The following is a 26783-nucleotide window of genomic DNA, read 5'->3' as shown; positions in this document are numbered from 1 at the left end:
ACCACCTGAATGTATTATTATATATTAACTTGACATTCATTTTGATATTTCTGTCAGAATAAACCCTTTTGTTACTCATATATTTTCAGTATACTTTCAGAAGCATCACCTTTCATAAAGATTAAGCTTTCAATGATTGACATTTAAAATAAAGCATTAAAAATAATAGTGAAAAGGAATTGTACCAGTTTTAAACTTTTAAATTTTTTAATGACAGAAAATTATTCTTTCTTCATTTGGAATCAAGATGTTGAGCGAGCACTTCATTCAGTTTTGTCCAATAATTCACATCACATGCTTTGCATCCTCAGGCATTACCTCAAACTCTGATCCTTTCTACCCCTTTTACACGTAGCCTGATAAATCTATTTATGTCTCTTTCCCTCTGTCATCATTTTCAATGCTTTCACAATATAGTGTTGCGCCGATCACCAACCCCTTACTTTCCCTCAAGCCTTTTAACACACATAGTGTTCAGCTAATCAATGCACCCAGAAAATCACAATAGTTTCAACACCTTATTTTCATGGGAAGGAAAAGTTTCTGAGCTGTTAGTTGCTAGTGTCTGGCAAACTAAGCAAAGAATGTAAATTACAGACACTAGAACAGCTGGAATTTCTGCTTTCTAGACAAGCAAAGTTTCCTAGATGTTCCTAATAACACGGAAATGTTCATGATCTAGGACCACATTCTGCTCTGAGTAAAAACAGTGTAAATTGGGAATAATTCCACTGAAGTCAATGGAGTTCCTCCCTATTGCACCAATATAATGGAGATCAGAATCTGGCCCATAGTTTGAAAGCTTTATTCTGCAAATCCTTACTCAAGCAGTCTTTAGCACATAAAATGAATTAACATAAGGAATATTTAAATGAGTAAGTGGTTGCAGAATGGGCCCCTATATTTGTTTAATCTAAGGGCAGTTCTACACTACTGCTTAAGTCGATCTAATTTATGTCGCTCAGGGGTGTGAAAAAGCCTCCCCCCCTCAGCGACACAGGTTTTGCACTATCCATACCAGCGCTATGTTGGTTGGTGATGCTTTCCCGCCGACATAACTTACGCTTCTCACTGAAGTGGAGTAGTTATGCCGATGGGAGAGCACTCTCCCGTCAGCATAGTGCGTCTTCATCAGATGTGCTAAAGCGGTGCAGCTGCTTTGGTGCAGCTGCACCAATGTAGCGCTGTAGTATAAACTTCCCCTAAGTGCCTGACCCTGGATGTTATACCAATAAAATAAAACCCAGCAGGATCTTATTAAAGGGGAAAAGGCAAAATGCCACATTTATTGCGAATACAGAAAGAATCATAGTAAGCAGTTAGTTATAGCTATAACATTCCATTCAATTTCATATTTATTCACACATTCATTCATACACACATACACACAGGTTCTGCAAGGTGGTTGTTATAGTTACCAGCCTTAGAGTTACTCATGCCAAGCTATTGGCCAGGTAGCCTGGACATGAGGAGGGAGCAGGCCCTTGTCAGATGCTCATCTGATGCTCCTGGAATTTGGTTTGCAGAATCAGACCCAAAGTTGTTGGGTGGATTCCAGTCTGCCCCCCGGCGGCATGCCAAGCTATTGGCCAGGTGGCCTGGACATGAGGAGGGAGCAGGGCCTTGTCAGATGCTCATCTGATGCTCCTGGAATTTGGTTTGCAGAATCAGACCCAAAGCTGTCGGGTGGATTCCAGTCTGCCCTCCGGGGGTCCTCTGGTTGTTTCCACTTGAAGCCTTCTTCAGCCAATGGACACTGGATTCTTAGGCTGGCACCTCCCTGATCGTTCAGTTATTATCCACACCAAGCATCCATCCACATACATCCTCTATCTCTATTTTAATCACAATTGTTAACAAAGCGAGATGAATACAACAAAAGGGCGGGGAGTCTCTGGGTGCTGTTTCTGTTGTTACAGAGTATTGCTTTGAGTCTCTCTCTGTGTGAGTAGTTGTTGTTACAAAGAATTGCTTTGAGAACAGACTCTGTCTTAGAATGTACTAACACAATTAGCAGCTTGCAAGTTTCACACAGAGAGGGAGAGAAACAGTACCAAAAACCAAGAGACCTCTTAATTAGTAATAACCTGGAATTTAAACTATGGGGAACCAAACTCATTTGTGATTTTAATACAGAACTTCTTTAATATGATCCAACATAATGTCCTTGCTCAGGTGAAACTCTGATGAAGTTCATCAGAAGTTCAGTGTAAGAACTGCAGGCCGTGTCCTAAATTACTGGAAAGACCGTGGGAAAGAGTCCACAAAACTGTGAGGAATACTCATTTCTGGAAAGAAGACGGACAGTTGCCAGTACTGTCCACTGGGTTAGGTTACCATTGTTCTTGTTAATGGAAGTTTCATACACTAAACTATCAACACTGGTTGTATACTCATTGCCACAACTGTGCTAGTGAGTACAGTTGGTCAGACTGTCAGCTGCATTCTCTTAAACTCTGTTTGACTCTTTAATGTAGTTCCTCAGGAAAACAGTTGGGTTAATGTGGTAGAATAAAATACCCTTGAACTTCTTTTTCTGTGTGTGAATTAATCTTTGCAGGGGGGAACTGATCCTCATAGAGTTCGTTAAACTGAATCCCCTGATGTTTGTCTCCCCAGCTACATCACATTAAGTGAGAATATGCTACTGATATTCTTTTTGTAATAAATATCAGTTTAATGTTACATTTAAAAGTTATTTAATATTTAATAATGCATGAAGAGGAGTGAATCTATATATGAACTTCAGAAATCCCACAAAAATATAAACAAACCAAATCAAACAAGTGCTAACAATATTCACTACGGCATCTACACTACAAAGTTTGCCAGTGGAGCTAAGTTGGCTAAGAGTGTGAAAAAAATCACACCTGTAGCTGACATAGCTTTGTTGGCAAAACCCCCAGTGTAGACAGACCTATGCCAACAGAAGAGTGCTTCTGTCATCTTAGCTAATGCTGTAATATAGTGTAGCTATGCCAGCTGAACTCCTGCTGGTTTACATGGTGTCTCCAATAGGGAGCTCTGCTGGCATAGCTATGCCAATGAAGACTCTGTAGGTAGACAACACAGAGCGAAATATCTATATTTCATAAATATAAATATATATTTATCTATAAATATAGATATTTCATAAATATAAACATATATTTCATTTATTTTAAACTCCTTTTTTTATTGCATGTCCACAAGTTATAAACACTTACAAACAAAACAAAATAAATGTATGTTACAAGATTCTTATTTAGGTTGCAGAGTCAAGCACTCAGAAGTTAAAATGCTCGATATACGGTTGCCCATTCAACCTTAATTTTGCCACTTGTGCGTCCATGCACCCAACTGGAAAAAGGTTTTAAAAAAGGAGCTACAAGAATTATTTGAAGTCTGGAAAGCCTGCCTTTTACTCAGAGACTTAAGAAAATCAATATATTTAGTTTATTCAAGAGAAGATTAAGAGATGACTTGATCACAACCTACAAGTACCTACATAGGGAAGAGATTTCTGAAAGTAGAGAGCTCTTTAATCTACCAGAAGAAAGCATAAACATAACAAGTTTCAACAGTTGGAAACTGAAACTATGTAAATTCAGACCAGAAGTAAGGAGCAAATATTTAATAGGGAGGGTAATTAAACATTGGAAAAAATTACCTAGGCATATGGTGGATTCTTCATCACTCAAGAGTCTTTAAATCAAGACTGAATATCCTAAACGATATGCTATAGCTAAAGCAAAAGTTATGAGAAATTATTTCGTGTGCTTCTATGGCCAGCCATTATACAGGAAGTCAGACAAGATGATCCTAATGGTTCCTTCTGGCCTTAACATCTAGCAATTGGTTAATCCTGTGCACTGAATAAGGCAAGGATCCTGTGAAAAAACACTATGTGATCATATAATTAAAGACTGTACCATAATGCATACACAGAAGGAGCAGAATTAAAATGTTGCCCAGGCAAGTGTAAACTTGGCATTTCCTAATTTGCGTGCTTGACTTTGCAATCTAAATAACATTATTTTAACATATTTTTAATATATTTTCCTTTTTAAAAAAAAATGTCTCACACCCCTGAGTGATGTAGTTATACTGGTGTAAGTTTGTAGCATAGACCTGGCCTAACTGCTGCTCCTGACAGACTGTCCCTCCTGCAGCTCCGTAGCCCCCGGGTTGGTGTCCAGGAAGGGCTTCATGCAAGAAGTGTGGGTGTGCAGGAAGCTGAGGAGGCGCCAGAGGGAGGAGGTGAGGTGAGGTGAGCTGTAGCTGCGGGGGTGAAGGGCAGCACGGAAGAAGACGCAAACATGAGAAGTAGACGGGTACAAGGGGGCCAGCAGCGGCTTTCCTAAGGCGGCAGGGGCCATAAACGGAAGGAGAGTTCCTCCAACCCCAGGACACACAGAACAGCCCGTCACTGCCTGGGGCTTGTGTGGTGTGTGACGTCCTCCTCCTTCCCCCCAGGTTCTTCCCGCCCCCCGGGCATCTCCCAGCCAATCAAAGCCCCACTCACGGGAGAGTTTTAGTGACTGAACGCGGCCGTGAACTTGGCCGTGTCGCCCCCCCCCCCCCCGCCGCGCCACAGGAAGTGACGTTAGTGGGGGCGGAAAAGGCTCTGCAGCGGGCGTGTTTGAGGGCATTAAATTGAAGCAAGCTGAAGCCGGGGTTTGCAAGGCAGAAGAGGCGGAGCCTGAGTGAGGAGCACGCGCGTAGTGGTGACGGCGTTCCGCCCGCACTGCGCTTACTGGCGGCGCGAGGCCAGACGTTGTTGGCGCGCGGGTTTGAAAATACAACGCGGGGCCGAGGCGGAGTGGCCGGGAGCGCGGCCCCGCGGGGAGATGGACGGGGCCGTGCAGGTGGAGGGCGAGGGCTCCTCCGGCGCCCCGGTGTCCCTCGAGCTGTTCGCGGAGACAGAGGCCGTAGCCGCGGGCTGGATGCTGGATTTCACCTGCTACGCGCTGTGCCGGCACTTCCGGGAGGGGCGTACGCGGGACTTCGAGCGGAGCCGGGACACGGCGCAGGGTGAGGGCGCACGGCGGGTCGCGGCCGCTCCGTGAGTGCCCGTGTCCTGCTGTCTGGTTCGGCCGAGGCCGCGGGGGCGTCGCGGGCAGCGCGCTAGGCCGGGCCGCCACTTGTCCTGCAGTGGGGAGGCTTCCCCGCGGGTGATGGTCCCGGGCTGGGCGCCCACACGAGCGTGGCCACCCAGGGCCGCCCCGCGGTGGCTCTTGTCGCCGACGGAGCTGTCGCCCCTCCCTGCTCCGATCCTGGCCCCAGCGCAGCTCGGTGCCCCCCACCCCACGCCAAGGATTCCCCAGCCTCAGGGGCCGAGGCCCGGCTGGCACCAGCATTTGACTGTGACATCTGGTCAAGATGACCCCAGAGCAGTAGGAGGCATACATGTGGCCAGCAAGGCAGTGTGGGATAGCAGTGGAAAGACTGCCTGAGGCAGAACAGTACATATGAAATCATTCTGCATGTGCATTAACTCATTTTGAAAGTGAGTTAATTAATGTGTGTTGAGATGCCAGATGATGATGCAAAACAAAAAATGCTAGGGTGGGGAGGCAGGACAGTGTATCCTGAAAAACTATCAAGTTAACCTGAACCAACGTTTAAGTATAGAAACACATCTTTTGTCCTTTGTGTACATTAATCACGCTGATTTGAATTTTGAACCGTTGTCTGTCAGCGCTGCTCTGCAGTTGCAGTGTCCTCTGCATATGGATCCCACAGTTTTTCCAAATATCTGACAGAAGCACTGGGTTCTTGGAGATTGCAAAAGGCCACTAGTGATCTATGGGGCAGTTATGGGAGATGAGATGCTCTTGTGCCTTGTGAACAAGAGGCAATCCAGTGTATCCATTTCTGTCTATCTACTGCCATGCGTCTTGTTCAGTTGTCTGCTCCCATGATACATCTTTCTCAATATTTTTTGTGTGGGAGTTTTATATGTACAGTAATAGGAAGGGACTCTTTGTGCTATTACACCAGCAATTTCCCTCCACACTGGAAATGAAACAGTGTCGGTGAAATCTTTTTGGATTAATTTATATATTTGTAAGCCCCTTCATTTTCAGTTAAACTGATTTTTACTGAAAACTTTCTGTCTTTCAAAAAGTTGCTATGGTAACTGACTGACAAAGCAAGAGTAACCGCTACAATGAATTTTTTGTCTAGCTAATCCTATTTCCTTTGTTCCTTGTCTCTGAGGTAGCACATGGTTTTGGGATATTCCCTAGAAATGTCTTTGAAGTCTCCAGTTAGAATCATAGAATCATAGAATCATAGAATATCAGGGTTGGAAGGGACCCCAGAAGGTCATCTAGTCCAACCCCCTGCTCAAAGCAGGACCAAGTCCCAGTTAAATCATCCCAGCCAGGGCTTTGTCAAGCCTGACCTTAAAAACCTGTAAGGAAGGAGATTCTACCACCTCCCTAGGTAACGCATTCCAGTGTTTCACCACCCTCTTAGTGAAAAAGTTTTTCCTAATATCCAATCTAAACCTCCCCCATTGCAACTTGAGACCATTACTCCTCGTTCTGTCATCTGCTACCATTGAGAACAGTCTAGAGCCATCCTCTTTGGAACCCCCTTTCAGGTAGTTGAAAGCAGCTATCAAATCTCCCCTCATTCTTCTCTTCTGCAGACTAAACAATCCCAGCTCCCTCAGCCTCTCCTCATAAGTCATGTGCTCTAGACCCCTAATCATTTTTGTTGCCCTTCGCTGGACTCTTTCCAATTTATCCACATCCTTCTTGTAGTGTGGGGCCCAAAACTGGACACAGTACTCCAGATGAGGCCTCACCAGTGTCGAATAGAGGGGAACGATCACGTCCCTCGATCTGCTCGCTATGCCCCTACTTATACATCCCAAAATGCCATTGGCCTTCTTGGCAACAAGGGCACACTGCTGACTCATATCCAGCTTCTCGTCCACTGTCACCCCTAGGTCCTTTTCCGCAGAACTGCTGCCTAGCCATTCGGTCCCTAGTCTGTAGCGGTGCATTGGGTTCTTCCGTCCTAAGTGCAGGACCCTGCACTTATCCTTATTGAACCTCATCAGATTTCTTTTGGCCCAATCCTCCAATTTGTCTAGGTCCTTCTGTATCCTATCCCTCCCCTCCAGCGTATCTACCACTCCTCCCAGTTTAGTATCATCCGCAAATTTGCTGAGAGTGCAATCCACATCATCCTCCAGATCATTTATGAAGATATTGAACAAAACCGGCCCCAGGACCGACCCCTGGGGCACCCCACTTGACACCGGCTGCCAACTAGACATGGAGCCATTGATCACTACCCGTTGAGCCCGACAATCTAGCCAGCTTTCTACCCACCTTATAGTGCATTCATCCAGCCCATACTTCCTTAACTTGCTGACAAGAATGCTGTGGGAGACCGTGTCAAAAGCTTTGCTAAAGTCAAGAAACAATACATCCACTGCTTTCCCTTCATCCACAGAACCAGTAATCTCATCATAAAAGGCGATTAGATTAGTCAGGCATGACCTTCCCTTGGTGAATCCATGCTGACTGTTCCTGATCACTTTCCTCTCCTCTAAGTGCTTCAGGATTGATTCTTTGAGGACCTGCTCCATGATTTTTCCAGGGACTGAGGTGAGGCTGACTGGCCTGTAGTTCCCAGGATCCTCCTTCTTCCCTTTTTTAAAGATGGGCACTACATTAGCCTTTTTCCAGTCATCCGGGACTTCCCCCGTTCGCCACGAGTTTTCAAAGATAATGGCCAAGGGCTCTGCAATCACAGCCGCCAATTCCTTCAGCACTCTCGGATGCAATTCGTCCGGCCCCATGGACTTGTGCACGTCCAGCTTTTCTAAATAGTCCCTAACCACCTCTATCTCTACAGAGGGCTGGCCATCTCTTCCCCATTTTGTGATGCCCAGCGCAGCAGTCTGGGAGCTGACCTTGTTAGTGAAAACAGAGGCAAAAAAAGCATTGAGTACATTAGCTTTTTCCACATCCTCTGTCACTAGGTTGCCTCCCTCATTCAGTAAGGGGCCCACACTTTCCTTGGCTTTCTTCTTGTTGCCAACATACCTGAAGAAACCCTTCTTGTTACTCTTGACATCTCTTGCTAGCTGCAGCTCCAGGTGCGATTTGGCCCTCCTGATATCTTTCCTACATGCCCGAGCAATATTTTTATACTCTTCCCTGGTCATATGTCCAACCTTCCACTTCTTGTAAGCTTCTTTTTTATGTTTAAGATCCGCTAGGATTTCACCATTAAGCCAAGCTGGTCGCCTGCCATATTTACTATTCTTTCGACTCATCGGGATGGTTTGTCCCTGTAACCTCAACAGGGATTCCTTGAAATACAGCCAGCTCTCCTGGACTCCCTTCCCCTTCATGTTAGTCCCCCAGGGGATCCTGGCCATCTGTTCCCTGAGGGAGTCGAAGTCTGCTTTCCTGAAGTCCAGGGTCCGTATCCTGCTGCTTACCTTTCTTCCCTGCGTCAGGATCCTGAACTCAACCAACTCATGGTCACTGCCTCCCAGATTCCCATCCACTTTTGCTTCCCCCACTAATTCTACCTGGTTTGTGAGCAGCAGGTCAAGAAAAGCGCCCCCCCTAGTTGGCTCCCCTAGCACTTGCACCAGGAAATTGTCCCCTACGCTTTCCAAAAACTTCCTGGATTGTCTATGCACCGCTGTATTGCTCTCCCAGCAGATATCAGGAAAATTAAAGTCACCCATGAGAATCAGGGCATGCGATCTAGTAGCTTCCGTGAGTTGCCGGAAGAAAGCCTCTTCCACCTCATCCCCCTGGTCCGGTGGTCTATAGCAGACTCCCACCACTACATCACTCTTGTTGCACACACTTCTAAACTTAATCCAGAGACACTCAGGTTTTTCCACAGTTTCGTACCGGAGCTCTGAGCAGTTGTATTTTATTCATCTCACTTAAGATTCTGAGCAAAACAAAAGCTTTCATTTACATGTGGTATTGTGCGATTCTGAACTTAGCTAAATATTTTACAGAATATGAACCTCTGGTGTGCTCCGTCACTTCTAGTTAGCTGCTGTAAATCTCAAGTAATCTGTTTTAAATATGAACTTGATTATGTCCTTTTGTAATGGAGACAGAAGTTATTTACTAATGCATTTTTGAAAATGACCGCTAATACTTTTTAAAAGCATTTACTTTGGTTAGAAAACTAGTAAAGTATTTTAAATCAGATAGGTATGGCAAGTTCTGTGCCTCTTTTACATCTTGCCACAGTGTGGCACTGCTGGAACAAAACTGATTAAAGTTTACCCTTTCCTTTTTCAGCTATTATTAATGGCCTGTCCAAAGTAGCAACTCATCAGATGAAAACAGTGTACCTGTGTCAATTTTTGACACGAATTTCAGAAGGAAAAACACTTGGTAAATATTTCTCAGTTAACTCTTTTCTCATTTTTAATGTAATTCTGATTTTAAACAGTTATTTGGATGAAGCTAATATGCTTTTCTCCACTAACTTGGTACAGTGCACCAAATGAGTTCTTCCTTTCCTTCCTCCTCCCCCAATCCCCACTTTTCTTAGTAACTGTGAATAATTAAATAGCTTTTCTTTGGTATATATTTTTCACCTGATTACATTCAGACAGTGTTCAGCTTTTTCTTGTTTTAAACTGTTATCAGTTTTTTCTGTATGGAAATTGATTTGATTATACAGTATTTTTATACTTCATTATAGGGTATCCTTATCTTTATCATTTTTATGTATTTTTGTCTATTTTACACAACAGTAACCTTTAAAATGAAAAGGGATGGTTCTCTCAATTTACCATGTTTTGTCATTTAAAATAATGGTAATTTTTCTTAGATACTGCATTGCACAAACTAGAGAGAAGGTATCGTGGGCACCTGTCAAATGTAATCTGACTAAAACATTTTATAAAGAAAAGTAGAGAACATAATTAGCTCAAACTGAGCTATACTAATGTCCAGATTAAGCATCATCTTGTAAACCTCTTGTGAATTCTTCACATTTCTTAGTAAGTATGAAATTTATTCCACTAGGCCAATTACATTGCTACAGGTTTACAGTAAGCGGAGTCCTTCCTACTTTCTTTCTTTGGCAGCATACATCTTCAAAGCAGTAGAAGTAATTGAGTCAGAATTTCTTGTGGGCAACTGAAATTACATTTCCATCCGATGAAGTGAGCTGTAGCTCACGAAAGCTTATGCTCAAATTTGTTAGTTCCTAAGGTGCCACAAGTACTCCTTTTTCTTTTTGCGGATACAGAGTAATACGGCTGCTACTCTGAAACATTTCCATCTAAAAGATTTAGTGTTGCTAGATGTAAAGCTTTAGCTGTTAAATCTGAAAGAGTAAAACACACTTGAACAGAAAGGATTAAAGTATTTACAGCCAGATTCACACCTGCACGGGGTGTAAACTGTGCTCTCCCTCTTTACCTGCAGCGTATTTGCTTTGATGGAGACATTCATTCCAGGATAGGGCGGACAGCAGTGCCAGGTTATTTGTATCGGAAGGGAAGAGGTGGCTTTAGTTTGTCTGGGACTTCTTAGGAGCTTCATAATCAGCAGCTCCCCAGGAATTGTAGTAATTTCCACGTTGGTTGGCCGTGCCCATTGTCTCCCAGTTTGACCGTGCCCATTTTGTTGATTGTGACACTGTACTCAGGCTTCTGGCAGACTTACTATTATCGGAGCCTTTCAGCCCATTTTTCACCAGGAGTACACAGAGGCTAATCCAAAGACTTTGTAAGTACTAATGTAGTGTGTGTATTGATTATGTGCCCTCCAGAGAAGTTACATACCAGTATTCTCAGAATTGATAGCTTCCACAGATCTACATTTCAGAATTGTTTGCCCAGTCATGTGAACCACAGAAGATTTTCAAGCAACGCAGTGGTAGGGAGTATGTATTCCTGCTTCTCAGATCCAGTATCTTAAAATCGCTAACTGTGCGGGTTCTTGCACCTTCCTCGGAGGCATCCGGTGCAGCCACTGTCCTATCCAAAATACTGGATTAGATGAGTCGCAGGACTAATTCAGAATGGCAATTCCTATGTTCCCACTGCTGCTGTTCCCCGTACAAAATCTCTGTTACACTCACACTCTAGGGGCACCCACCTTTACCCAGTTCCTAGGGATCAAGGCATAACAAGGTTGATTTACGCACACACCCCCACCCTTTCCAAGTTCCTAGGGCTCCGGGTGAAATGCACCTACCCTTACCCAATTCCTAGGGCTCAAGGCATACTCCTTTGCAGGGTCTTTTACCAGTGAAGGAGCCTTACACAGTAATATCTCTTAACCTCTATTAACAACACCAGAACAAAATGCACACACTACACATACAATGCTCACCACTCCCAATAAGACAGATGAACTTTTATTGATGGCCAGTCAGGATCAGGTCCACCTGGGGATTCCAGTTTCTGCATGGTGTCATTGGCAGAGTGTTGAGGTCTGGCAGCTCTGATCTTCGGGGCTGTGTCCTGAAGTTGGTTCCCAAAGAACTTCCTTTCAGACCAGTTTTTATAGTGAAACTTGAGTCCTTATGGGCAGTTCTCTCCTTCCTCTATCAGCTAGGTAATTTGCATCAACACAGATGCTTTTTTGGCTTCTTTTGGATCCAGAGCAGCTCGGAGACAGTCTTAAAAGGGACATAATCAATTTCCACCAGTGTTCTGATTACTTTTTACTTTAATTCCTGCTTCCAAAACACATGGCCTGCCAGGGCCCCGCGCTGCTTCCAAAAGCAGCTGGCACCATGTTCCTGTGGCCTCTGGGGGAGGGGGGACAGAGGGCTCCGTGCGCTGCCCTCGCCTGTGAGTACCTCCCCCGAAGCTCCCATTGGCTGTGGATCCCCGTTCCTGGCTATTGGGAGCTGTGGGGAGCGGTGCCTGCGGACAAGGGCAACGTGCGGAGCCCTCTGCCCCCGCCCCAGGGGCCGCAGGGACATGGTGCCAGCCACTTCCAGGAGCGGCGCGGGGCCTGCAGCGCCACGGGGGTGGCAATTCCGCGGGCTGGATCCAAAGCCCTGATGGGCCAGATCCGGCCTGCGGTCTGTAGTTTGCCCACCCCTGCTCTAGCCGGTCTCTATGGAAAGTGGCTCTCCTTAGTAGGAGGTGGAGGTGGAGGTGCAGTTGCTGCTAATGTGTAGCACAGCACTACCTTCTGTTGTGTCTCAGCTGACTCAAACATGAATGTTGAATGCTCTGCAGCACTGGTATAGCACTAGATAATACTGGCTATCTGGAATCTTCTGTCCCATTGGAGTATGGGTGAGATGTTGACAAATTGAACTACCAGAGAGGAATTTTCCCTTTTATACATTTAGCAGTTTGAGAACTTCAAATCTTGGCTTCCACAAATGCTGGTGTAAATATGTGATGGCTCAGAATGAAAGCAATTTGCAATGTTAATGATGGTTTTTACCTTGAATATTTTAAATTTACCTGCTACAGGTTTTCTTTCCACACTTTATCTTTTAACTATCCAATAAATATTTGGATTCTGTAGAGGACCTTATAACTTAGTGTGAGTGTATATCCAGTCACTTAAACAAGGTGTTTATATGTTTATACAGCATGCTTAATCTGAGGATAAGGAAGCTGAACTACATCGTTTAATTTTAAAATGCATAAGCTATTGTTTTTGGATAGTGTTTCTTCCTTAGACCCTAGTAAACCTCAGTGGACCTCTGACTTCAAAGGGAGTTTTGCCTGAGTGAGTTAGAGATGCAGAAAAATCTCCAGAGACCCTGTCTGACCAAGCAAAGCCAGAGTGACACTTGTTTACAATATCGAATTTCATATTTCTGCAGTACAGTGTCTCCCACGTTTCTGGATGTCTGAGCTGCTCCCCTCTCTCTGCAGCTCATGAAGGCGGATCAGTGTTTTGCCACCATGTCTCCTCTGCTCCTGCTTGCTACCAGATTTTTTTGCCTGTTCAGCAGAAACTACCATTGGCTGCTTTTGCTCTGACCCTTGCTCCTTTGCATTTAACTCTTCTGCACAGTTTTTTTGGGTGTTGGGGAGCCGTGTTATCCCTCCTCAGCATTCCTCCTCCTTCCTGGGTCAGTTAACCCCTTGGGTGTTTAACCCTTCCTGAACCTCTGCTGCAGCATCTCCCTGCCGACTCCTCTGTCCCTTACAGGCTTTGCAGAATAGCCAAGAAAGCATGGATCAAATCCATGATGTGCCCTATATGTGAGGCAGCCTTCTCAGGCTTGGCAGGTGGCGAGGTGTGTGCACCCAGCTTTCCATCCCTAACTCTGTACGGTCCTGGGGCTATGAGTTGCACAGGCAGATGGAGTTCCTTACCAAGTTCCCAAGCAGCTGCAACGAATCGGGAATCCCCATGAAGAGCAGCAAGAGGCTCCAAAATCAGGGAGGATGCTGACCATTCAATTCAGGATAAGTCCCAGGAGATGCCTGCAAAAAGGGGAGGTCTATGGGGCCACAAGTCTTAAAGGGTCCAGAGCACTGTGGAGGAAGATAGGGGAACTACACAAAAATGAGGTTAGTTAAACAGAAATTAAAAGGTTCAGCATCAAAAGTAAAATCTCTGCAAGCAGCATAGAAACTTTTTAAAGACACCATAATAGAGGCTCAACTTAAATGTATTCCCCAAATTAAACATAGTAAGAGAACCAAAAAAGAGCCACCCTAACTAAACAAAGTAAAAAGCAGTGAGAAGCAAAAAGGCATCCTTTTAAAAAGTGGAAGTTAAATTCTAATGGGGAAAATAGGAAGGAGCATAAACTCTGGCAAATGAAGTGTAAAAATATAATTAGGAAGGCCAAAAAAGAATTTTGAAGAACAGTTAGCCAAAGACTCAAAGTAATACCAAAAAAAATTTTCAATGCATCAGAAGTAGGGAGCTTGCTAAACAACTGGTTGGGCCACTGGACAATTGAGATACTAAAGGAGCACGGAAGGACAATAAGGCCATTGCGGAGAAACTAAATTAATTCTTTGCATCAGTCTTCACAGTTGAGGATGTGAGGAAAATTCCCAAACCTGAGTCATTCTTTTTAGGTGACAAATCTGAAGAAATGTCCCAGAATGAGGTGTCAGAGGAGGTTTTGGAACAAATTGATAAATTAAACGGTAATAAGTCACCAGGAACAGGTAATCTTCAACCAAGAGTTTTGAAGGAACTCTTATGTGAAATTGCAGGACTACTAACTGTAGTCTGTAACCTATCATTTAAATCTGCTTCTGTACTAAATGACTGGAGGATAGCTAATGTGACACCTTTTTTTTTTTTTTTTAATTTTTTAAAATGGTTTTTAAAAAGGGCTCCAGAGTTGATCCTGGCAATTACAGGCCAGTAAGCTTGACTTCAGTAGCGGGCAAAGTGGTTGAAACTATAGTAAAGAACAAAATTGTCCCACACCTATGTGAACACAACTTGTTGGGGAAGAGTCAACGTGGCTTTTGTAAAGGGAAATCATGCCTCACCAATCTACTAGTATTCTTTGAGGGGGGCAACAAGCATGTGGAAAAAAGAGAACCAGTTGATATAGTGTACAGTAACTCCCCACTTAACGTTGTTTCGATCTTACATCCCTGCTCAATTACAGATCATGCTCTATTTAAAGTTGTGCAATGCTTCGCTATAACGTCATTTGGCTGCCTGCTTTGTCCACAGCTGGCAGCCTCCTGCCCAGCAGCAGACCCTGGGGATCAGCGCCTTCCGCCTCCACAAGCCTGCTGATTGCCGCAGGCAGGCAGGAGTTCTGGAGGGAGGGGGGAGGAGCGAGGACTTGGTGTGCAAGCTTCTCCTGCCTCCTGAATGCTGCAAACCAGCTGATTGCCAAGGGCAGGGGAGGGAGGGGGGGAGGCTGCGAGCAGAGTCCTCGCTCCTCCTCCTGCCCCCGAATGTCGCAAGCCAGCTGATAGCCATGGGGAGGAGCGAGGATGTGGCGCGCCTTCCTGCCTCCTGCCCTCGGCAATCGGCTGGCTTGTGGTGTTGAGGAGGGAGGGGAAGCCTGCGCACTGTGTCCTCACTCCTCCCCCGCTCCCTCCTGCCTGGGGCAATCAGCTGGCTTGCACATTCAGGAGGGAGGGGGGAGGAGCAAGGACGTGGTGGTGTGGAGTAAAGGGGGAGAGGGGGGAAGAAGAGGGGTTAAGGGTAGGGGTTTGGGGGAGTGTGTTAAAAAGTTTGGAAAATTCGGCAATGGAGTAAAAGCATAAAATGTCCAGGACATGAGTCCTCTGGGTCTTGTTCCTCCTGCTAATTGTCCACTGAAGAAGGTGAGCTGTGAAACCTGAGCAGGCTACTGAGAATAAGCCTCAAGTTAAATTTCTCCCCACGAAATCCTCCCAAGGCTGCAATAACCCTTCACTCATCCAAGGACTTTATTAGGGATGAATGGAACAAGCCTGACAAGGGCATTCATATTAACCAGCAACCTCAGGCTCTATAACATTCAAGAACCAAGGGGCTCTATTACTGTGACACTGAAGATTGATGCCATTGCACTGTCCCTCGCCAGGAATATGGTTATTCCGTCAGTGGGGGAGTTCTACCCTAAGGAATCCATACATAGAAAGATGGAAGCCACTCGTAAAGAGGGCTTTGAAGCCTGGGCTGTCGTCCTCTGAGGGTCCCTGGTAGCTACTTGCTTTGCAGGAGCATCTCTTTCCTGGCTGGAATTGCTCAAAGATCTTAAGAACAGAGACCACCCTGACTTTGGTTCCCCATTAGAGTCTCCCTAGCAACAGTATTTGTAGCCGATGCCTCAATGGATGCAATGAGGTTCTCAGTCCAAGCCCTGGCTTCCAGTGGAGTAACCAGGAGCCACCTGTAGCTTTGACCATGGAAGGTGGAAACTCTCTAAGCTGCTCCTACGTTTGGCAAAGTTTACAGGCTCCTTCTTTGGAGAAAAGCTGGATAAAGTGTTGGCTGACAATGTGGCAAAACCCAGTTTCTTCCTTCCCCACTAAGGGCCCTCAGGAGAGAATATAAACCAGCCTTCAGAGAGAGGTGCTCCTTGGCCTCATGAAGGTACTAGTGAAGGGACAACCGATTCCCCAAGGAAAAGTGGTGGAATCAAGGTGGGGGGGGGGGGGGGGGGAATAATCTGGAGGGACCTCAGTCCCCTCCAAAATCTACTTTGACAGAGATAACTAGGTCTCCACCAGAGCTGCAGCTAGGGGGCAGGATTTCCATTTCCTAGAGGAATGGTTTTTATTGACCATAAACAAGTGATTCAGGGAAATAGTAAACCAAGGATACTCCCTTGAGCTGAGAGTTCCACCCCATCTGTTCTTCATCCAGTCACTCAGCTGGACAATAAAACACAATCTGATCCAGAACAAAATATCTTTTCTGCTTATGAGAGTATTTAGTGTTTCCCTTAAAAGCAAAGTTCTTTTGTTTCTGCTATTGGGCTATTACCAGCAAGAGAGTGAGTTTGTATGGGCCACCTTGATTTTCATGCACGTTGTAAGGAGAGTGGTCACTTTGGATAGGCTATTACCAGCAGGAGAGTGAGTTTGTGTGTGTGGTTTTTGGAGGGGGGTGAGGGGGTGAGAGAACCTGGATTTCTGCAGGAAATGGCCCACCTTGATTATCATACACATTGTGAAAAGAGTGGTCACTTTGGATGGGCTATTACCAGCAAGAGAGTGAGTTTGTCTGTGGGGGGGCGGAGGGTGAGAAAACCTGGATTTGTGCTGGAAATGGCCCATCTTGATGATCACTTTAGATAAGCTACTACCAGCAGGAGAGTGGGGTGGGAGGAGGTATTGTTTCATGGTGTCTGTGTATATAATAATGATATTCTGCAATTTCCACAGTATGCATCCGATGAAGTGAGCTGTAGCTCACGAAAGCTCATGCTCAAATAAATTGGTTAGTCTCTAAGGTGCCACAAGTACTCCTTTTCTTTTTGCGAATACAGACTGACACGGCTGTTACTCTGAAACTTCTTCCTTGTACAGAAACACACCAGGGGCAGGTATGAGAGCCATCCTCAACCTCAGAAAGCTCAACAAGTGGATGAAGAAGTTTTGGGTGGAGACTGTGATGTCATCCCAGTCCTGGGGGGAGGGAGGGACTCTGACTTCAGTAGATCTAGCAGACACATCTCCATATCCCTGTTAGTCTAGACACCACAGGCTTCTGAGGTTCACCTACAGCAGGAAACGTTATCAGTACTGAACACTCCCATTCGGCCTGTCCTCCGCCCCTGGCGTTTTTACAGAAATGTTGGTAGTGATAGTAGACTTGGGTTGCAGGGGATTCACCTGTATACCCTCATGGATGACATCTTAGTCAGAGCTCCATCACAGTGAACAGCACAAACGGCCACATCTTGGATGCTGAATCTCTTCCAGGCATACAGCTTAATCGTCTGTGCCAGGAAAAGTTCTCTGGTGCCATCGAGTGTTATATTTTCTTGTTGCAGAGCCACACAATACCTACCATCTGACTACGCTTCCAAATGCTAGGACTCCTGGTGTCGTGCACAGGGATCACTCCATGGGCACAATCACTCATCAGAAGTCTTCAGGCCTTCATAGTAAAGGTGTGGGACCACTTCCTTGATCAGATATGAGTTCCTTACAGTGGTGGTCAGCCCACCACCATGTGTGCAGAGGCATGCCCGTTTGCCTTCCAGATCCTTTAGTCCCCACAAGCGATGCAGATTCAACAACTGTGCCAAGAGCACAGTTCATATCCCAGAAATCCAGGAGTTCAAACTATTCTTGACTTTCTGCAAGAAGGCATAGACAGAGGCCTTCAGCCCAGTACCATTACACATCAGGTGTGCGCTCTTAGAAGTGTGCTATTCGCAGTATCCTCAGGCTTCCTGGCAGATCATAGAATCATAGAGTTGGAAGGGACCTCTGGAGGCCATCTAGTCCAACCCCCTGCCCAGAGCAGGACCAATCCCAACTAAATCATCCCAGCCAGGGCTTTGTCAAGCCTGACCTTAAAAACTTCCAAGGAAGGGGATTCCACCACCTCCCTAGGTAACGCATTCCAGTGTTTCACCACCCTCCTAGTAAAAAAGTTTTTCCTAATATCCAACCTAAATCTAGATGATCCACAGGGAGCTAGATTCCTTCAAGCAGTCAGACTAGCCAGACCAGTGGGCAGGCTACTTTTTCCAAAATGGGACTTCTGCTAGTTTTGGGGATCCTGACAAGCCATCCCTTCAAGCCTCTGACTTTACTGGCAACCTTTTATTTACCTATTAAGACTTGTTTCTCGGTAGCTGTCCCATCCACCAGGCGAGTACCAGAGCTGGCAGCCTTGTATATACAAGAGCCTTACTACATGTTCCAAAAGGACAAAGTGGTGGTCAGGACACCAGAAACCTTTCTTCATTCTGTCCAAAACTACAATATCCAACTGAAAAGGGATGGCACACTTAGATTTTCAGAGTTCTTCTGACATCTATCTCAAGCATAAAGAATCCACGAGAGGCTCGTGCTCCTTGTTTGTGTTCTTCCACTCAAGATACCAGGGGCACAGAGCTTCCAAGTCCTCAATCGCTGGGTGGATTAGACCAGAGTCTCTCAACCTTTCCAGACTACTGTACCTCTTTCAGAAGTCTGACTTGTTTTGCGTACCCCCAAGTTTCACCTCACTTAAAAACTACTTGCTTACAAAATCAGATATAATTCAAAAATGTCACTGCATGCTATTACTGAAAAATTGTGTACTTTCTAATTTTTACTATATAACTATAAAATCAATTGGAATATAAATATTGTACGTACTTTTCAGTGTATAGTATATAGAGCAGTATAAACAAGTCATTGTCTGTATGAAATTTTAATTTGTACTGACTTCACTAGTGCTTTTTATGTAGCCTGTTGTAAAACTAGGCAAATATCTAGATGAGTTGATGTACCCCCTGGAAGACCTCTGCATACCCCCAGCGGTACATGTACCCCCAGTTGAGAACCACAAAATTAGACTGTATTGTGGAAGCTTGCAAATCATCAGAGGGGATCAAGGTGTGCTCCCGGAAAGGATTAAGGCACACTCCATTTAGCAATCTCATGTGTGGGACGAACTAGTGGATCCACTTCTGAAATTTGTAGAACCGCCACTTAGTCTACATCTGACACCTTCATTAAGCACGGCAAAATGCCTCCTTTGGCAGGAAGGTGCTGCAGGCAGTGGCCAAGAAATAGATTTCTTTAGACTCTTTTATAAATGTCAAGACAGGAGCTTTTGAAAGGCCACTAGTTGCAACTGAGTTGTCAGTTTAGTAGTAACTGAAGCAACAATATGAAGAGAGAGATAGAAATGTGTGTTTTATATAAATATTTTTCTGCTCTCTGAAATTGAGGGCACTTCAGTTTTCTTTGAGTCTCCAGCTATACTGTAAGTGATATCAAGTGTGGCTGACTTTAAAACATCTATTTCAATAGTTTCAGGAGGAATGATACTCTGTCTATAGCTAAGAAAGATACTAAAAAATAAAAGAAAAAACTTCCAAAACTAAGGAAGATACTACTCTGTATGGTGTGTACGGAGAAGAGGGAGAATCAGAATTTAATCAGTTGAAATTAAGAAACTAAGCCAGATTCCAGGTATATGTAGACCAATATAGCCAAAATAAAGACTGTTCATACAAGCAATCATATTTAAACTTAATACCTATGAGCAAGAATACTGAGCTAATCACAACACTGGAAGTATAACTTGCTTTAAAAACAAAGGCACAGTAGTGCAGCCACCAGTATGTGGAAGGAGTTCAGTTCCTGTCGTGTTTTGCTAACATTGAAAAGACTCTCATTCAGTTCTGCAGAACACATCTGAAGAAAATGTAAGACAGCAAATCCTCACACTGAAAATATTTTGAAGAGACGTGAACTTTTTAAAACACCAATACTCACTATGCACAGTGTTAAAAAACAAACAAACAAAAAACCCATACAATTAAATATATTTAATGTGATAATTTCAGCTGTTAGGAAAATGGTGTCATGCCATTACTATTTGCCACTTTAGAAGAAAGAGCTACCTCTGAACTTTATTTCATTTTCTCCTTAAGGTCGTCGCTTTGAAAGTGATCAGAGAATTTCACCTTTGGAATCTGCTCTGTCAATTTGGAAATTGCTTGAAGAAGAGCAAAGCAAACCAGATAACCTGCATGAAGATATTCATCGCTTAATTTTGATTCAGGTATATGTGTTCATCTGCATAAATATTTTTTAAACAATCTAACAATTCACATACTCAAAAGAAAACTGCCTGAGTTCTAGTTCAACTTATACGTTATACTCCTGGAGGAATTCTGCATATTTTATATATCAAAATAACCCAGTGTAGTCACATTCCCGTTGTCTGCCCCCAGGGACAATGTTGTCTGAAGGAAAATCACAAATTCTGCATGAAAAAGTATAATTCTGCAGGGAACATTAATTCTGTGCATTGGGTAGTGGAGCAGAATTTCAGCAGGAGTAATTTAGTATCTGATCTGTTCAGTGAAACAGTAGCTGCATGGAATTGAGTTTGCATTCCAGGTTCCTATTTTCAGGCCCCTGTGGTGTCTGACTAAATTACTGTTTTGGGGTTGAAATTTTTTATGCTTGACTTAACCTAAAGCCCTTTCTTGAAGTTCTTGATGAAGCTCCATTTTGCTATTCTATTTCTCAAACATAAGGTCAATGTTGATGTGAAAACTTTTATTGTGCTGAAGCGATTATTTATAAGATACCAATCTTTACGTTTGGATTTTTGAACTAGTGTCATTTACACACTTGAAGAAACTTATTTTGGTAATAAATTACTAAATTTATGCAATATGATTATCTGCTAATTGTAATGATCTGGAACATTCTATACATTGCAACATGTTCAGGGTTTCTCTCTCTGAAACTGACATTACCTATCAAAATAAAGAGCTGTAATGTGATCATCTGAATGTGATTTTAAAAAATAAAATGATGACATTAGTTCAAAAGCAGGAAAATATATGCAAGTGGGATGAGGTGTAATTGCTGTTGAAACCATAAATGAGAATTTCAGGGGAAGGTGCGAGGATACACCACAATAGACAGTTGTGGGATAATCTGCACCTGCAAAAATTTAATTAACCCCCAACTGAGGTTGACTTAAGTCCTCGGGCATGGGGTCATTTCAAAACCCTTTCTTTTTTTAGTATTCACTATTTCTGGATAGTTCTTGCCATCCATATAAATGTCCAATCATTCTTTGAATCTTGTACTTCTTGTTTCTGTTTCTTACAGCAAAGTACTTACCCACAGTGTACCATAGCTAGATGTAGAAAAATAACAAAATATACACCCCCTTTTAATGAACTTCCTTGCTCTAAAATTAATAGTGTAAAATTTCTCCCACTATAATACCTTATCATGGGGAATCAGTTAAAACTCAAGTTCAGATTTTAAGCAGGAGATCTCTTACTCTAGGTTTGGTGCATTGTAGAGCTGCAGCTCTACAAGTTTTATACTTTCAGATTTTCTAAATGGTATTGCATTTTAGTATATCCTATAGATACAATGTATTTACCCTCATTATAGGCTGTAGCCGTCCACCTAGAGAAAGGATACTTTAAGGAAGCTACCGAAGTCCTTAAAAGACTATTTTCAGAATCTGAATCAAATAAGGTAATAATGATAACTTCTGGGTGTCTTGGTTTACGGGTTTTTAAAGTTTTTTTTTTTATATATATATTTTCATCTTTGTATAGAATTTAAGGGAGGGGGGAAATAAAATCAGGCTGTTTAGCTTGGGGTTTGTTGTTTGCCATAAATACTTTCAGCTGCCTCTCTCACTGAGCCAGCTGTCAGAGTGATCTTCCAGGAATTAGATCATACAGCTTTGACTAGATTAGGATTTCACTAGCATAACTGGAATTCAGTGAACAATTTTAGTGATTCACAAGCAGAAATAGAATCCACCTTATTCTTCATAGTAGTTGTCAGTACTTTTCAAACAGGAGTAAAGAGCAATAAAAACTGATTAGTATCTAAAGCAGATGATACTCATCATACTCATAGCATTATACCAATAAAATAAAAACTAGCGGGATCTTATTAAAGGGGAAAAGGCAAAATGCCACATTTATTGTGAATACAGAAAGAATCCTAGTAAGCAGTTAGTTATAGCTATAACATTCCATTCAATTTCATATTTACACACACACACACACACACACACACACACACACACACACAGATTCTGCAAGGTTGTTATCATAGTTACCAGCCTTTGAGTTCCTTATGCCAAGCCACTGGCCAGGTGGCCTGGACATGAGGAGGGAGCAGGGCCTTGTCTGATGCTCCTGGAAGTTGGTTTGCAGAATCAGACCCCAAAGTTCTCACTTTCTAGAGTCCATTTTTATAGGAATTTCTTCCTATGCCAGTCTGTGGGAATTGCTTCATCATGCTGTTGCTGAATCAATCAGCAGATGGCACATTCCTGACGGCTCTGTGCTGCCAGATGTTCTCTTGTTCCTTTGGTTCTCCCGTCCTTGAGGCTGTTGGGTGGATTCCAGTCTGCCCTCCGGCGGTCCTCTGGTTATTTCCACTTGACGCCTTCTTCAGCCGATGGACACTGGATTCTTAGGCTGGCACCTCCCTGATCATTCAGTAGTTATCCACACCAAGCATCCGTGCAAGCACATACATGCTCTATCTCTATTTTAATCACAATTGTTAACAAAGCGAGATGAATACAACAAAAGGGCGGGGAGTCTCTGGGTGCTGTTTCTGTTGTTACATTGCTTTGAGTATTGCTTTGAGTCTCTCTCTGTGTGAATAGTGAATAGAGAATTGCTTTGAGAACCGACTCTGTCTTAGAATGTACTAACACAATTAGCAGCTTGCAAGTTTCACACAGAGAGGGAGAGAAACAGTATCAAAAACCAAGAGACCTCTTAGTTTAAATTCCAGGGTATTACTAATTATGGGGAATCAAACTCATTTGTGATTTTAATACAGAACTTCTTTAATATGATCCAACAATAGGGAACAGATTTGATCAATAAAGACTTTTCATTTTTATGTAGTTTCTTATGAGCAGAACCACTGTCTAAAAAGAAAAAAAAACTTTAGTACCAATCACAAGCCAGGCATGTGGAGATTGTGCTGAGAAACAAGGTAAAGCCCATACATTCCTCTGCATGGATTGTGATGGGTTCCATAGCAATTTGGCATTTCCAAGAAACTTGAAAGTTTTCTAGAAGCCTGGCACCTGAATTTTATTCTGGTCATACTCATGAGTTTTCCACCTGAACCATTGCAGAGTGCTCTATTCACTTCCTCTCTTATAAGTGATATTTTCACCCTTATGGGGGTGTCAGTTACCACAAATTGCAGCACAAGGAGGAGTTGGAATTTAAAGCTATGTCCGCTTCCATAACATGAATTTGTAGTACTGTCTGCAGGATCTGGAAGGCTGATGTCTGGAGTTCAGGTCATATCTTGACCCAACTTTTTCTCATTGCTTTAGTACTAGTTGGCTCTTCTTTTTCTGAATATTACTAACAATTGCTAACCTCTTTGAGTGGTAATTTGCAGAGGCAATAAAAGAGAAAAAGTGTTATTTACTAACAACTGGAGTTGTTTGAATTTTCTGCTCCACTCTCCTTTTCCCCATTTCCTTGGAGTCGTAGGATTGGCTTAAAGAAGGTGAAGAGGAAATAAGGGTCTTTTGGAAAGTTTTGGAATCCATAGGTTAATGTTCATGCAGCCCAAACTGTAAACTCCTTGAAATGGTTCTGGTACTCATAAGGCATGGTACAGAACCCAAAATAAGGATCTATGTAGGCAATACCTTCAGAAGACTCAGTTACTAGTAAATAGCCTTCCTTTCTTCTAAGTTTTTGATAACTGCCATTTCCAGCCAGTGTAGAATAGAAATTTGAGAAGTGATATTAAGCAGATTATAAAATATATTTGCAGGTGTTACTTATATAATTACATACAAAACATGAATTTTTGGTATATTCTGAATTTTCTTTCTGTTATAGGCTTTAAGAATGAAGCTGGCCTTAATAATTAATGGGAACGATCCAGATCTGCCTTTCCTCCAGAGCTTCAGTTATAATCTCTTGATCGATAAAATCAAGTCTTACATTGATGATTTCTTGAAAGAAAACTCAACAAACTTTCTAATCAAGGTATGTTGAGTAAACACAAAGCTGATAAAAATGGTACACGATGAGGCAAAATAAAGAGGATGGAAAATGTTCAGGAGATGAGTTGAACTAGAACAGTACCTTGAGCACTTTTAGAGATAAAAGAGCCTTACCTTTCCACATATGGTTCCGTTAATAAACAATGAACAGCGTGTGCTTGAGAGACGAATACTAGAATAAATTTCACAAAAGTTACTACAGAAAATATTTTCTTAATGTGGGAAATGAAAGTATTGCACAACAAGCTTTATTTAGAAAAGAAATATGAGAAAATAAGAATTGTCTGATTAAAACTGGATCCTTTTAAACTTGCGTATGGGTAAGAGGATCACTTTTTGTTATCTAGAACAGACTGTTTAAAAATACTGTACCTAGCTATTTCATGCTTTATTTTTTCTTTTAAGCCTATAAAACTTTTAGTATTATACCGCTTAGACATTTATTGTAGGTTAATATCCGATTAATGAATCAAATTATTTTCACTTCTCTCTAATAAAAATGTTCCTTATGCACCATCTATCTCAACAATGATTTCAAATAGGAAGGAATAACACTTCTACCGCAGTTCATTTTCAGGATGACACTTTAATAAATTCCATTTTCTTTTACGCAGATACTGAAAAGATATATTCATGAAAACTATACATAGTCAACAGTGAGGGGAAATTCTTTAATGTGTGCTTTTTATAATTGAGTAATTCAGGGGATTGCTTCTAAAACTTTGTGTGGGATATTACAAAACTAAAGAAGAGAGAGAAACAAATCTTTTAAATCAAATCTGAGCTGCTGTAACTATTTTGGAAGCGGAGAGCATTCAAAGTATTAAGTACACTTAAAGCATTCAAAGTAGCACTGTAATATGGGGGTCTTTATCTGTTAGTGTCCCCTTACAGCAGAACGGGGAACTGCACCAACCTGTCTCCGTTGCTCATTATGCTGTCACACCCCAACTCTGCATTTGTCAAGTCACTGTCAAGAACTGACCCCTCCTGGACAGGTCTTCAATAGTCTCTGTCCCCGTTAGGATAATACGGGAACAGAAGTTGCGACACTCCAGTAGGAGCTAATCAGTCCTAATTCTCCTGGAGGTAGGAGCTTCTTCTGTAAGAGACCCTGGCTAAGGTAGGTAGGTGCATCCGCTCCACTGGGTTCCAGCTCAAGGCCTTTGTTAATAACAGCCAGCACTAGCCCTTCACAGACCCTTACTGTTCTCTGAGTGACTTCCTACCTCTGTAGTCTTCCCCAGCTTCTTGCCCTGTTTCTCCCCCTTTGGTGGGTTGGTTTGTCTGGCAGCTTCTCACCAGTCTACTGGAGAGATCCTTTCTCTGCCATCCCTCTGTCTCTGGCAGTTGCCCACCCTCCTGCCTTGTAGCCCTTTTATCCTCACAGCAGCTGTGGGGCTGCCAGTCAGCTCTGGCTGAGCAGTCAGTTGTTTTGTTAATCCATGACAGGCTCTGTTCTAACTTTTTTTTTTTTTTTTTCAATTGGTTAAAAAAAATTCAGATTCCTGTTAGGGCACCAAAGAAAATCCCTTTAGACCAGGGGTGGGCAAACTTTTTGGCCCAAGGGCCACATCGGAGTTGCAAAACTGTATGGAGGGCCGAGTAGGGAAGGATGTGCCTCTCCAAACAGCCTGGCCTCTGTCCCCTCCCACTTCCCGACCCCTGACTGCCCCCCTCAGAACCTCCGACCCAACCAACCCCCCCCCCCCCCCCCCCCCCCCCCCCCGCCCCACTCCTTGTCCCTTGACCACCCCCTGACAGGCCCTCCGGGACCCCACGCCTATCCAACCGCCCCCAGGACCCCTGTCCCCTGACCTCCGCCCCATCCAACCACTCCGTGTCCCCTGACTGCCCTCCAGGACCCCCTGCCCCTTATCCAACCCCCCTGCTCCTCACCCCTTACCATGCCGCTCAGAGCAGCAGAAGTTCGCAGCCTCCCGGCCAGAGCCAATTACACCGCCCAGAGCGCTGGTGGTGCAGCAAGCTGAGGCTGCAGGGGAGGGGGAACAGTACTGGGGGGCCGGGGGTTAGCCTCCCCGGCCGGGAGATCAAGGGCCAGGCAGGATGGTCCCTTGGGCCAGATGTGGCCCGCCAGGCCATAGTTTGCCCACCTCTGCTTTAGACAGTTCCCTACCGTTGCTATGTGTCTCTTCAGTAGAGGTGAGACAGGAAGGCCCAGGAGCTCCACACCAAGTGTTCTGAGGCCCACAGTATACCACACCTGCTTTCCTACCCATCCCTGTTAACCTCTTCAGGAGCATCACTGAGGTTAGTCCTTTCAATGTCCTATGTACTTTCTGGTACATGCAGGGGAATCCTGGGAAGCAAACAGCTCCCTCCTTCCATTGCACAGTCAGCTGCCTTCCCCTCCTGCAAATGCCCACGGAGATGCCTGTACTTCCCTGGCATAGAGAAGTCCCACAACTCCACCTCACTTGGCTGCATTGTCCCCTGGTACTATGCAGGGAGGTGGGTAGGGTAAAGGGGGCCCATATGTGGGTCAGAGTGAAGGACTGACTTTCTTGACTACCACCAAACTCAATCTTCAGAAGGGCAGCTGCTACTGCTATTGGTGACCTCCTTGCAGGGCCTTGAAAAGAGCGAGTAGGTAAGCTGTGCCAGAGCAAAGTGTAGACAGTGTCATCAGACTAGTACTGAGACAGGAAGTGC

The 26783-nt window shown here is 43.9% G+C and overlaps 1 protein-coding gene across 6 annotated transcripts in view; it reads left to right on the top strand.

Annotated features, from left to right (window-relative positions):
- Nucleotides 1–4603: 4603 nt before the first annotated feature.
- TERF1 (telomeric repeat binding factor 1) overlaps nucleotides 4604–26783 on the top strand; it is a 42409-nt gene continuing 20229 nt past the window's right edge. For 3 of the 6 annotated variants that reach the window (XM_037892445.2, XM_037892444.2, XM_043539490.1), the window contains exons 1-5: nucleotides 4604–5013; nucleotides 9282–9377; nucleotides 19999–20129; nucleotides 21491–21577; nucleotides 23944–24093. In XM_037892445.2, the coding sequence (XP_037748373.1) occupies nucleotides 4830–5013; nucleotides 9282–9377; nucleotides 19999–20129; nucleotides 21491–21577; nucleotides 23944–24093 (648 nt within the window). In that variant the 5' untranslated portion in view covers nucleotides 4604–4829. Of the gene's footprint in view, nucleotides 5014–5070; nucleotides 5489–9281; nucleotides 9378–19998; nucleotides 20130–21490; nucleotides 21578–23943; nucleotides 24094–26783 lie in introns of those variants that run through there. The other 3 variants (XM_007063581.4, XM_037892447.2, XM_027826022.3) reach the window with 3 other exon arrangements.

Source organism: Chelonia mydas, chromosome 2 (genome assembly GCF_015237465.2).
Source record: "Chelonia mydas isolate rCheMyd1 chromosome 2, rCheMyd1.pri.v2, whole genome shotgun sequence".
Lineage (NCBI taxonomy): Eukaryota > Metazoa > Chordata > Testudines > Cheloniidae > Chelonia > Chelonia mydas.
This window is presented reverse-complemented; position numbering and strand designations above follow the sequence as displayed.